General features: G+C 41.0%; 1 protein-coding gene across 31 annotated transcripts in view; it reads right to left on the bottom strand.

The window, feature by feature from the left end:
• The window catches only part of MACF1 (microtubule actin crosslinking factor 1), a 337,337-nt gene that overhangs the window by 117,295 nt on the left and 206,030 nt on the right, over window positions 1-14,012 (bottom strand). For 25 of the 31 annotated variants that reach the window (XM_045064242.1, XM_045064247.1, XM_045064244.1 and 22 more), the window contains 5 exons: window positions 13,387-13,522; window positions 4,377-9,821; window positions 3,711-3,860; window positions 1,652-1,867; window positions 1,415-1,564 (listed from right to left, as the gene is read on the bottom strand). In XM_045064242.1, coding sequence (XP_044920177.1) covers window positions 1,415-1,564; window positions 1,652-1,867; window positions 3,711-3,860; window positions 4,377-9,821; window positions 13,387-13,522 — 6,097 coding nt within the window. The remainder of the gene's footprint in view (window positions 1-1,414; window positions 1,565-1,651; window positions 1,868-3,710; window positions 3,861-4,376; window positions 9,822-13,386; window positions 13,523-14,012) is intronic. The other 6 variants (XM_045064260.1, XM_013045642.2, XM_045064261.1 and 3 more) reach the window with 1 other exon arrangement.

Raw genomic sequence — 14,012 nt, 5'->3', positions numbered from 1 at the left:
TTTAATACTCTCCTAGTGAGCAGATCAAGTCTGCAACTCACTCGCCTAACGAAAGATTTGGAGGACAAGGCATGGATGAAAATGGCAGGTCAACTCTTGCAAGACAAGAAGGGATGGGTTGGGATGGCTAGGTGGCTCAGTGGGTCAAGTGTCTGCCTTTGGCTCAGGTCATGATCCCAGGATCCTGGGATCGAATCTCCCATCAGGCTCCTTGCTCTGCCTGCCGCTCCCTCTGCTTGTGCGCTGACAAATAAATAAATAAAATCTTTTGAAAAAGGGGGTTGGGGGAAGATGGGTTGCATCCAAGAAGCCTGACCATGGTCAAATTATGTCTGCTTCTCTTAAGACTGGGGAAAAGGCAGAGGATAAAACAGAAGGCAAGGGCATCCTTAGTTCTGCTCTGACTTTAGAAAGAATTTAAGGAGTGTGCTATCTATAGCAGAGGGCAAATAAACCAGTGTGTGATATCTGATATTATCTTAAGTATAACCAAAACAAAGAATAATATTGGGAGGAAAAACAAACATCTCAAGTCTTGAGTATTTCAGTGTTTACTTTTCTCTCACTGACTTATAAAAAGAATCAATTAATTTAAAGCTTAAGGAGAGGGGCGCCTGGGTGGCTCAGTGGGTTAAGCCGCTGCCTTCGGCTCAGGTCATGATCTCAGGGTCCTGGGATCGAGTCCTGCATTGGGTTTTCTGCTCAGCAGGGAGCCTGCTTCTCTCTCTCTCTCTCTCTCTGCCTGCCTCTCCATCTACTTGTAATCTCTCTCTGTCAAATAAATAAATAAAATATTTGAAAAAAACAAAGCTTAAGGAGAAGAAAAGCATCCCTTTAGATCAGTGGTTGGTAATCAAGAGTCCCCAGACCAAATCTGCCTGCCACCTGTTTTTGTAAATAAAGTTTTACTATAACACATCCATGAACATTCATTTATGTACTGTCTACAGATGCTCTGATGTTTCAACAGTAAAGGTGAATGGGTGCTACAGAAATAGTCTATTTGTGTATGACCTGCAAGGCCAAAAATATTTACTATCTGGCCCTCTACAGAAAAAGTTTGCCAAGCCATGCTCTCAATCATGGATCAGTAAGTCTCCTGAAATCGGTGTATGTAAAATTAGAAACAAAGGACAGATACTAGATATTCAGTTATAAAGACAAGATGAAGTTGAAATAGGCCATTCCAGACTCTCTAAGAACAGATGCAAGGAGAAATAACCATAATCGTTGAAGCTCTAAGGGTATGATAACCTAAAAACACAGCAGACTTTACTTCTAAAATGGAATATCAGTTTTCCTGAGAAAGAGAAATACAGATCCTGGTTTGCCTCGCAGGAAAATAAAATTGATATAATATTGATGTAACTCAAAGGATGATGAAAACCCACTTGAGAATGGGTGGGGCGCCTACCTTGTACTGCTGGAGATGGTGTTTCAGACTGTCAGTGTCGGTTTCATTGTTACATCCCTCACTGTCCAGAAGAAGAGTAATACTGCCAACCCAGGCTCTCAGATCTTGAAGTCGGCCTTTTAACTGTTCATACTGATTCAACACTCTAGTCTAAGAAACAAATGGCAAATTAGATGACGAAAATCTTCAAACCTCCCCAAACTTCATGAGCCTTTGGAAATAAAAACAAGAAGCAACCTTTTTTACTTCCACAGCACTCTGGAGGTGGAGTAGTCTGGAACTCCAGGTGTCACTCACAGAGCTGAGGGACTTCTGAAGATTCTTAGCATCTTTCTCTAGAGCCTTCAACAGTTGAGCGGGGACTTCTTGAGGCTGGCTGATGATTATCTGATTCACACATTCTAATTCCTGATTCACCAAGGTGGACAGATCCTTTAGCTCTCTGTCTAATACCTGGGGGGATAAAGTGGAGTTACCTCCAAAATCAAGACTAGAACTCTTGCTATTTAGGAATAAACTGTGAACACAGTTTTCTGTCACCTCATGCCAACAATTGCTTTACAGCTTATGAAATGTTTTTATGTATGTTCATTTGTTTGTTTGGTTCTCACGATCACTCATTCTTGAGGTAGGCAGAATTGGGATCATTATTATACTGGATTTACAGAAGTGATGCCTCAGCTTTAGAAAATGTTATTCTTTATTTTATTTTTGTCTAAAGTCACGCACCTCAGCGATGGAGCCAGGACTTAGATTCAGGTTTTCTGTTTCAGTGTAGTGCACCTTCCCATACAACTTGCTACCTCTTTGAGAGTGTCAGTATGCTTTATATAATGTGATACAAAATAAGTCAAGTAGAAGAACAACTCTTCCTGGGCTCTTAGGAAGCTCAGTCAGTTAAGCATCTGACTTCAGCTCAGGTCGTGATCTCAGGGTCCTGGGATCGAGCCCCGCATTGGGCTCCAATCTTGCATCGGGCTCCATACTCAATGGGCAGTCTGCTTCTCCCTCTCCTTCTGTCCCTCTCCCTGCTCATGCATGTGCACTCTCTGCTCAAATAAATAAAATCTTAAAAACAAAAAACAAAAAATAAAACCTCAAAAAAACCAAAAGAATGACTCTTCCCTCCAAATTCCAATAGGGCAGAAGGAAAAAATAGAAAAACACCCTAACCCAGCCATCTACAATATTCTGATCCTCAGCAATGTAGCCAGAAATATGCTGTGGGAAAGTTGGTGGTTCTGAATATGATCCTCACCTGCTCTTCAGCTGCCCTCCCAAGGCCACACTCTGGATACTGAGAGAACTTAACCTCTACAGCCTGTCCTCATTGTGACTTCAATCTTGTGACAAGGGTTGAAGAAAAAGGGCTCCTTTTCCTTCCTCTCAAGCTGTCTCATTTTATGTCCTCAGGAATTCAGATCATCCAATATCATTTCTTCTCTCCCCTAACTTCAAGTTCTCCTTTTCTATTGGTTCCTCCTCGTCAGCCCCCAAATCCACTCAAAACATTCTTCTTTCAATGCATCTCCTCCAGCTAGTGTCCTACCTCTCTCCTCACCTGCACCACCAAGCCTTCTGGAAAGCATGATTTACATTAATAGCTCCCCCTTCCAACCTCCCATTTGTTCTAACTGCAACCTCGTTTATGTCCTATGACTCCACTGAAACTATTCTTATTAAGGTTATCAATGACTCTGGGCACTAAATCCCCCTTTTAGTCCTCACTTGGTCTCCCTACTGTATTTACTCCTGCCAAAACTCCTTGTTGAGTCTCTTCTGCTTTGGTTTCTGTGAGACCAGTGTTTCCTAATGTTCTTTAGAGATCTCCATTTCTTTAAATCTATTTTTTTTAAGCCCCTTAAATAATGGTATTTTCTTTTCCTTTCTTTTTTTAAAATAATTTTTAAAAAGATTTTTATTTATTCATTTGAGAGAGAGAGAGAGAGACAATGACACGACAAGGAGGGGGAGAGGCAGAGGAAGAGGGAGAAGCAGACCCCCGATGAGCTGGGAGCCCGACATGGGGCTCGATCATGACCTGAGCTGAAGGTAGATGCTTAATCATCTGAGTCACCTAGGCGCCCCAGTAATTTTTTTTTTTTAAAGTAGATCCATGCTGAGCCCAATACAGGGCTTGAACTCCCGACCCTGAGATCCAGATCTGAGCTGAGATCAAGAATCAGATTATTTAACTGACTAAGCCACCCAGGTGTCCCTAAACAAGTTTTTCTTCCTCAATACTCTCTATTCCCTCCAAAGCTGGTGGGCCTGCAGGAAGTCTCTGGGAACCCACCTTGGCCTGACACAACAGGTCCTGTAGCTCTGCCAGGTTTAGGTCCAGAGGTTGAATCTGTTTGGTCCTCATTTCAATGTCACGTAATAGAGAGAGATAGGATACCAGCTTCTCATCATGTTCCAGACAGAGCTGCCGGTTAAATACATTCTGTGGAGCCAAAAAAAAAACTCATTCAGATCAGACTTTCACCTTTAAGTCTGCTTTTAAAAGCAGGCTGGGTCTTACTGATAGACAAATAGAAATTTTTACCACACATAGGGTGGGATGAACTAAAACATATTATGTGTCTATGTTGTCTCAAATCAATAGACAAAAAAGTGATTTTATTAACTTCCTTAGGGAGGAGAGGCTCATAGTTATCAATCCATGAATATCATTTTAGCAAAACCTCCTAAAGCTATTTCGACCATAGGTACCATCACTCTGGTATTTCAACTTGAACCCTTGCAAAATTTCAGAAAGACATTCTGCCTAATTTTCTAACAACTCTGTAACAAACAGATGATGGTACACTAAGTTATACCTTAGAGAATCATCTAGTCCCCTGAAACTGTATATATGCACAAAATTGTATATATGTAAACTCAGTATCCAGTCAAGAGCTTTAGCATTAAACTAATTATATCCAAAATATATATACAAACACACCACAGGAAAACTTACTTTAGCTGTTCTGGAGGGCTCTGGGTTTACACCTTCATTTCCCCTTCCCCCAGCTGTAGTCATGAAGGGTGTCTGTTCACCACCAGGGCTTTCTTTGAGCTTTTCCTGTGGTGTCTTCTCATCCATCTTCACTGTAGGGTATGGGAGTGGCACTGGCTTTTCTTCACTGGTCTCTGGAATAGTGGAACTAATGGTGGCATCCTGTTGCTCTGCCCTCTCTTTTTGAGACACATCTTTGAACAGTTTCTCTGGAAGAAGGGATGCTAAGACTGTGGGAACACCCTGAGTTACCATGCCTTCAAAAGATGCTGCTTCTACACCTGTATCTATAGGGTTTGACATTTCTAGAAATTTCTCTCCAGTCATTTCCTGAGTTGTTATTATTTTAGATGTGAGAATTCCACAAATTTCACTATCACTTTTGCTGTCCTGATGATGATAGTCCTTGCTGTGTGAGAATTCCAGATAACTGGCTTCTTTGGAGTCTACTGTGGAAACTGTAGATTTTTCTAATTTAAGAGTTCCTGTTGAGTCAAAAGGTACTTCCTGGTATGATCTTTCTTTATATTCATTAGAAGAGCAAATCAGATCTTTGGTTTCTTTGGTCTTAAAAGTAATCCAGGAGTCTTGATAAGAGTTGGTCTCCAGTCTGATGTCTCCTTGGAAAGGTTTGTTTGATTCAGAAATTTGGGATTTGCTTGCAACTTGGGCCTTTCCAACTGATTCCTGGTAGTATAATCCTTCAGGTCTTCGGGTTGTAGAAGAGAATGGTTCACTCTGGGCCACAACAGAAATTTGAGATAAATCTTCTTCTGGTCTTAAGGAGGGGCTTAAATTTTTTCCTTCTTCTTCAGTGACCTGATTAGGTTTGAAGAATGTTAAAACATCCTGCTTTACAGAAATTCCTTTGAGTATCATTGGGGAAGAGTTTTCAGTTTTACAAATAATAGAAAATCCCAGCTCTCTACCAGCTTCTTCTCTTCTTTCATTTCTGTTTATTTCCACAGGTGGACTCTCTACATTGGATCTCTGGTCAGTTTTAATGATGGTTTCTTGATTCAGCTTTTCTTCAAAAAGAATTGGCTTGTGTGTTTTGACACTTTCTTCTATAATCATTTCCCTCTTCTCCCTCTTACTTTTCTCCTTGGTATTCATTGGTTTCTGCATAATCTGCTCACTCAGCAATTTGCCTGAAGTTTCATAATCTGATTCTCGTCCTCCTGAAATAATTCTTCCTTGGCTTTCTCTTATTTCTTTAGGATCTTGACCTGATAAAGACGTCTTCATATAATAAGTAATTTCCATTTTGGCCTCTATGTTTTCTTGCATTTCATTTGTGTTTTTTTCCATGTCATCACTAGCCGCCTCTTTGAGATTAAAATCATGAACTTCCAAGTGAGAGACTGTTACTGAACCTTGGCCCAGCAATGTATCTTTATCATCACCAGGAATTATGATACTGACAGATTTTTCAGCTTCTGGAGAAGTACTCCTTTTATCTTGATCCTTGCATTCCAATTCCTTTAATGAAATTTCCCTGCTCTTTTTGGCCTGTCCCCTGGAAGAAACTCTTGTTGTTTTAACCTTTCCTTGTGCAGACTGACTTCTGATCTCAAGTAATTTCTCACCAGCTCCTTTACTATAACTCATTCCAGCAGTCTGATTACAAGCAACTAACATTTCCCTTCTTAGAAATTCCTTCTCTATTACACATACTTCAACCCCATCTTGCTTTTCAACCTGAGCCCCATGACTGCAGGATTCTGAAGTATCTATCTGGATCATAGTTGCCAGTTCAGGGCTGATAAATCCTTTCTCAACAGCTTCCTTTAGAGTCACTCTTTGATCATTAAATATGTCAACAATTCCTCCATTTAATACCTGATGAGATGCAATAATTCTTGCCATGTTTTCATCTACTATTTTCTGTTCCAAAGCTGAAGCCAATGTCAGTCTTTTCCCTGTGGCAGTATCTATGATTCCCCCAGTATTTGCCTGAGCTTCCAGAACCTTCAGTGTAGATATAAAGTCCACTTTTCCAAGCTGAGTTGCTTGGGACAATGTAAGCACTCTGTTACTTGCTTCATCTTTAATGTCTGAGAAGGGAATTACTTCTAGATATCTCTGTCCAGATTCAATATCAATCTTACATTTCTTTACTAATTCTGAATAAGGAACAATTCTGTAATTTTCAGGATCTACAATCCCATGCATCATTCCTGAAGACAATATTGCTTTATTAGTTAACAGTCCTTCTTTTTCAGCTTCTGCCAAGGTCAATCTCTGGACAGAAATGAGATCCACAAAGCTTCCAGTCAAAGTCTGAATTTCATGGATTTCTCTTTTCAAGTCTGGGGTAACAAGATCTAATTTTATGGCTTCAGGAAGGGAAATAGTTTCCTTGGTTTCAGGATGAAAAAACCGACAGAGGCTTAACTTCTCAACTTTTTTGAGCTGCTTGGCTAAATCTTCATCAATGATTCCATGCTCAAAGGCATTATCAACAGAAACTCTCATCCCAGATATATGGTGAATTATACCTCCATCTACCACCTGCTTAGTCAACAACCTAATAGCCTCCTCTCTCTCCAGAAGTCCTCGGTCAATGGACTGCATGATTGTTAAAGGAGCTTTGTTATCAGGGTCCATAATTCCAGTTGTTTCCATTTGTAAGCTAATAAATGTCTCTCTAACTGTTTTCTCAGCATCTCTGCCTTTGGAAGCTTTCTCCAGATTTATAAGCTCTGTCTGGTCTGCACTGTCCACCAAGCCAAGATTTGAGGCCAAAGTTACTGAAACCTTTTTGCCTCGTTTTAGGTCAACAATTCCACCAGTCACCACCTGGCCCTCTAAAATTCTGGAGGCTGTTTGTGTGTCAAGAAGTCCAGCTGCAACTGCTTCCTTCACGGAGCAGAGTGTGTGGGTACGGGGGTCTAAAACGCCGCTAATAGCTTTGTCTGCCATGAGGACATTATGTAGTAATTTCTCATCCATCAGACCTTCATCAATGACTTCTGCAGTGGTCAAAGACTCGCAGGTCTGAGAGTCAAAGAAGCCCCGAAACATGTTCAGTTTTCCCATAAGTTTCACAGCAGTGTGACTGGGCACAATACCTCGGGCTATTGCTTCATTTAGTAAGAGCTTCTGACCTGTTTGGTTGTGAATGATACCACCATCTAGTAATTGTGCAGATAACTTATTTAAGGTAGCTTCCTGAAGCAATTCTGAAGGATGACTGCATGACAGGGAGGTTTCATGACCACTGTCTTCCACATCTGTCTTGTCTAATGTCACTACACTACTGCCTACAATGTTGTGTCCTTCTGGATTTTGTTTATGGTCATCTCTATCCAAAAATGTTTTATTTAAGCTTTTCTTTTTGTCTAGAATAGCCATGTCATTTTCAGACTTCAGTTCTGATTCTAAATCTAGAGTTTTCTTTACCTGAAATTGTGACTTTCTGCTTTGGGGTTTTATGACGGGCCTTCCAGTTTCACCTGGAATTTCAATTTCAAGTGTGTCTGCTTGTTCTGTCTGACACAGAAAGGAGGTCTTTCTAGGAGTCTGCCCTTCTTCCTTCAGTGTTTCAACAGGAAAAGGATCTTTGCTCACCACCAAGGTCACATCTTCAGCTTCCTCAGTGGGTGCCGTAAGGAGAAATCCCCTGCTAACATTCTCTCTGGTAGCCATTCCTATTAATTCTTCCTTTTTGGTGCCTAACAACTGGCCTTTTAACTCTGATTTGCCTTTATCTAGAACCATCAAAGTATCAACATTTGGATCTCTCACTTTTTGTTCCCCCACAAACAGGTCCCTCTTAGGGTTCTCCATAGTGGAAGCTTCAATTTCTACAGTGGTCATTTTGCCTTTTGCTTCAGTGCAATCACCCTGATTAGAATATTCCTCATTCTGGAAAGGAACCTGGAATTCACATGGCCTCACATTCAGCCCATCACAGAAAGTTTCTGTGGTTTTGACATTTGCCAATTCTTGTAATTCCTTAGGAGTTTCTAGTCTCTGATGCCCAACTTCAAACACTTCTGGAGGATTTGCTTGATATTCACCTCTTGCTGTCAGTGTCTCCATCAGCTCGTTGTCTAAAAGGAGCAGCCTCTGTCCATCCTGCACATTGATATAGCTGTGAGTCATCAGCTGAAACAACAGCTTCTCACTTGGGCTTACTATGCTCTCAGTTTGACTCTGGCTCTGTGGTAGACCTACTGCTCCAGGATGAATGTTCCATTTGCTTCGTTCTGAAGACTCTGCTAACTGCATGTGGGGCATCACATCAGGTATACAAATTGATTTTAAGTTACTGACAAGATCTTTGTCCAACATACCATCTTCTACTGCTCTTTTCCAGGACCAAACTTCTGTGCTTGCTGGTAGAAACAGAGCTTTAATATGCTGTCGGCCACTAAGGATTTTATGAGCTAATTCAGTAGACACAATACCTTGTTCCAAGGCATCTGTGATTGGGAGGATCTCTCCAGATTCAGGCCACAGCAACCCCATGAATGACCAAAGGGATTCCAGAATCACAAGGGCAATCTTAGCAGCTACTAGATCATTGTTCACTGCTTCATCTATTGTCAGCCTATGTCCAGTGATGGTGTCTATGATGCCTCCTGTCTGAAGCTGCCTTATGAGAAGAGCACAGGCCATATCTTGGTCAATCAGATTATGTCTTACAGCCTCTTCCACAGTAAGTCTGTGTCCTGTTCTTGGATCCACTATGCCACCAGCAAAAAGCTGAGCTTCCAGCAGCCGGACAGTGACCTGTCTGTCTATTAGGCCTTCCTGAACTGCACGGAAAATGCTAACCTTCCGGCCTGACTTCAAGCTCACCATTCCCCCTGCCAACTGCTTGACAGGCAGCAGTTTCAACCCTGAGTCTTGGTGGACAATACATCTCTGCATCAGATCCAGCAAACTGATTTTTTCAGCTGTGTTGGGGTCTATCAAATTCTTGGATGATTTCAGGTAAGACTCTAACACTGAGTGAAGCCTTGGAGAAATGAGGCCTTGGTGAAAAGCCTCCTCTAGGTTAATGCAGCCCTCATTAGGGGGGAGACTGAAACCTCCAGTTGCCAGGTGAGCTTCTAAGACTTTCAGTCCAACTTTCTCATTGATTATTTTCTTGTCAATTGCTTCCACTACAGAAAGAAGGCCTTTGCTCTCACGAAGCCCACTTATTAAGGACAGAGCGTCCTGTAGTTCTTGGAACTGCTGGTACATCTGGGGATTAATGAGGTTCCTGGCTAGACCTCCCTCCAAAGAGAGCTTTTCGCTGGTCTCAGGGGCAATGAGGCCAGACATGATAACCTGGGATTCCAGGAGCACAAGGCCTGTGTCTTGGTCAATGAGGCCCTTTTGCATGGCTCGGAAGATAGGAAATATCTCCACTGTGCCTAGGTCAATCACCCCAGCAACTGCTCTGCAACCCTAAAAACAAAAGAGAGAGAGAGAGAGAGAGAGAGAGAGAAAACGGAATCAGAGAAGCCCAGCTATTGAAAGGATTCGTTCACAGAACTATAGTATATCAAATTCTGACCACAAGAAAAACCCAGACTGGGATGAGCCCCAATGTGTAAGAAACACTCTAAAGCCCGGCAGCATTAATACTAAGAAGGAATTTGTCTAAACTGCAGAATGTTGACCATGGCCAGAAGTTCACCTATTACTTGATGGATGTAGCATTAAGCATATCTGAGTGACAAGCTCTACAAAATAGCAAGCAATAGAAGTGAAAGGTCAACTATTTCTAAGACTAAATCACCACAAAGATACTTTTAGAAATATACCAGTTCCCCAGAAGTGAGAAGTCAACTCTACATAGCAAACTTCTCAATGTTGCAACCCATGCAGAAGATTCTTGAAATAGTATTTCAGTGATAATGAGTTGAGCAGGACCAGTTCACAGGATTAGAAGAAATATTCAAGCAAGGCCAGTAGCCACACAATAGGTATGCATCTCTGTAAACAGCCCAGCATGTAGTACTCAAGCAGCTGTTTTACAAGTGGGGCAGTCATTGTCAGTGGCCACTGTTAGTGCCTTCCAAGTCTGCAGCCCTGAGTTAAACTAGTTCTGGGAACTGGAAGAAGCAAGTAAAGGAAGGAACAGACTGGGATCATTACCTCTGGAACTACTAGCAACTTTTCTTCTGGTCCAGGCTATAATGGCTAATATAAGCACCATACTTATAGTTACGACTTGTGGGGCACTTAATATATGTGCTGAGCACTGATACTTTATCCTCAAAACAATCCTATGAAAGGAATTATTTTAGTCTTTAATTTACAGATGAGAAAATGAGGCACAGTGAGGTTATTAGGTAACTCACCAAGGTCACAAAACAAGTGAGTTCCAGAATAAAATCAAGGTCTGACTCTAAGTCTTGTGCTATCACATTGCTCCTTGCCATCAGATCCAGAAAAATATGAATGACAGGTCGGCAGAGTTACATTATACACAGGAGTTATGTTCTAAGTCCAGGAAATAAGACAAATCTTATACATTGCCAAAGTTACCCTTGCATTAAACCCTAAAAACTCCTGGAAGAATTTCTGTTTTGAAGCCTTTTATCACAGAATTATGGTATTCAGAAATTAAATCACTCAAGTGTTTTGCCATTTAAAAATCTTTCATTACTCTCAACTTCCTACCTCTTGTTCACATTCATTATTTTCTATAGATGATTTCGTCTGTCCCTCTTAGGTCAGTATGACTTTCTGATCCTTATTTAACTCTTGAACTTAACTCCTGAACTTATTCATAGAGGATGTTGTAGCAACTGCCAATCACTTCCCTACCTCCTAAATAATGCATTTCCTTCTGTCTCAGTGAAAGTAAGCTCTGTAAGAGCAGGTACTTTACCCATTCAGTGTCTAGGACCAGTTTCAGCAGCTCAATAAACATTTGCTGAATTAATGAATAAGTTGGTAAATAGTAAGGAAATCCTTAAAATCCTTAAGCTACTTGCTCCTAGATTTTAAAGACATACACTGAGGATTTCAAATTCAATTAGCTGCATGCTCTAAGAGACAAAGAATGGAAGGCAAATGAGGGAACACATTGGTTGACATCCCTAACCCACTGTATTTGTTCAAATAATGAAATAACAATTCATCACACTACTTAAAATATAATGTGTTGTTCCCCATCCCCCTTCTTTGTTCTGACCCAGAAAGCAGTTCAAATTATATATAGCAAATGTTTGTTCACACGAATCTACCAGGTGTCTGTTCTACAGAGATTGAAGGGAAAATCACACCAGCATAACTCTTTGAGATGTATGAATAACTCTTTATATAAAATCCATGTCAAGACAGCTCAGAAGCTGACAAGATGACAGAGGAAAAGATTCTTTTGAGAACTTCTAATTTCTTCTCTGAGGTTCCTCGAGTCTCAAAGATGCTGACATTGAAGAGAGACCTAAAGTCTGGCCAATTGCTAGACAAAGAGAAAAGACTACATGCTGTTCCTTCCAGTATTCTCTTAATTGAAGGACAGGCAGGAAGCACTGAGCTGGGAAATAATCCAGAGAAATCAAGTTCAGTCCTACCAAACATGGGCATTCTGACCTAAACAAGCAGAGCAAGACAGAGGGAGAGGAGGAAGGGAAATGTAAAAGGCTTCTACTTACCAGAGTTGCAGCACGTCTTGGGCAGATAGAGAGAGAGCCTTACGGAGCAGCTCAGCCGCATCGCACACACAGTGTAAGCTTGGGGTTAGCGTCCAGCATGCGACTGTTTTTTGTTTGTTTGTGTTTTTTTTTTGCAAAAAAGAACCCCAAACAGGTCGTCCTCTTTTCCCTTTTGTGCATTTGTGCTTAAACTCCAAAGGGTTAGTGAAACTTGTAAGCAAGGATGTCAGTTAATCAGAACAATACTTCACATGAAACACACGAACAGTAACAGGGGACACATCATGCTCAATGTAGTGGTGCTTGGCAGCTTGGCTTTCTTTCTGTTCTCCCCTTTTTTAACCTTTCAAAATGAGAACTGGGTGTTCTCAGCAAGCAATTGTTAAAACTTTTCACATACTCCCTTATATGGTGAAGCAATAAGCCATTGGAAGTGGGCTACCTTACACAGAGAATGCTAAACCAGCACATTCTTTCTGAAATTTGCTCCCAAATAAATCATAGCTGGTTCTGTCTTGTGGTCTTTACAACTCTAGCTCCTGATGCACCAATTTCATATCCAAGGACCAGAGTCAAAGCATGTTTTGTTTGAATATCATTTTGAGCATCATCTAGACCAAATTGGATAATCACATGACTTTAAATTTTGACCTGCCCCACATATGTTGGCCATTGCTTCACAACATAGGAAATAAGCAGGCAAACACACATATATATCCCAAAGACACATGTATATAATATGGTAAGTTTACATATACACACAGGTATCCAGGAAGAACTCAGGACAACCAGGAGGAACTTGACAATTTTGAAATGGCCCAGGAAGTGAACATGAGTGGGAACTGGTAAAGATGTCACATGATGGGATGACCATGGGTAAGGGGAACCAGCGTCTCAGTCAGTACAGCTAATCCACCAGCTTGCTTGGAAGTGAACATTTCTCATTTAGATATGAAAAAAAGTATGGGGGAAGAGGACATGGCTTTTTCTTCCCAATAGTCAGAACTCCTGGCTATCAACTCTTAAGTGACAATGCCATGAAGGAGTAATCTTGCTGCCCTGTGATCAGAAATAATATAGGATTTATGTTCTCCTCAACTGTGGTCTGCTACAAAATGGAAGACAATAGAAATAGTGAACCAGGGTCTACAGGGTTGGCCATGAGTGCCTTCTAGTATTCTTAACTGACCAATACATCATGGAACCCCAGTAAAGAAACACAAGACAAATGGCTGCTATGGTGAAGTTAAAAATTAAGTCACATTGGTCATGGAAAGCTAGTGAACATGATTCTCAAATAGCAAAGCTGTTTTCATACCATTTGAAAGGTACCCTTCCCATTTGGAGAAAGAAACTAAAAGTACCTTTTGTTCTGTCTGCTGGGCCAACTGGCTCTGAAGCTGTTGAAGTTGGTTTGCTGAACCATCACAAATGTCATGGTAAGCCTTATTCAGAGCATTCAACTGCTCAGATATTTGTTCCTTCTCTTTTTCCGAGAGCCTGGAAGTGGAAGTATTGAAGCTCTTTTAGAGAAAAACCTTTCTCCAAACTTTCCCTTATTACTTCAAAGTCATGTCTTCTCCATCTGGATGGCTTTCTTCTTTGTCTCTGTTAACTACGGATCATCTGGTCACTCTTCCATATTCATCGAGCACGTGGGCATCTAGCTCATATTCCTGACTATTTCAAATCAAGTCATGATTCTTGGTGATGTCAATGCTCTTGTCACCAAGTGTCTAAAAGCCTATGCTGTAGTCTGAAACCTCAATACAAACAGCCTCCAATCCAAATGGCCTCTACTCCACTTGAACTGCACCCACACATGGCAAACTGGAACCTGCCATCATTTAAAATTATTCTACCTCTGAACTTTAAAACTTCAAGAATCTATTGTTTGATAGTAACTTCTCATTATAACCCTACCTTTCCAGTTGTGTTTCTTTACTCTATACCACTTCTCTTTTCAAAATAAAACATTTTAGACAAGAGA

Source organism: Mustela putorius, unplaced genomic scaffold (genome assembly GCF_011764305.1).
Source record: "Mustela putorius furo isolate JIRA1106 unplaced genomic scaffold, ASM1176430v1.1 tig00003853_pilon_pilon_pilon, whole genome shotgun sequence".
In the NCBI taxonomy this organism is placed as follows: domain Eukaryota; kingdom Metazoa; phylum Chordata; class Mammalia; order Carnivora; family Mustelidae; genus Mustela; species Mustela putorius.
The sequence above is the reverse complement of the archived record's forward strand: the minus strand, read 5'-3'. Positions and strand labels throughout refer to the sequence as shown.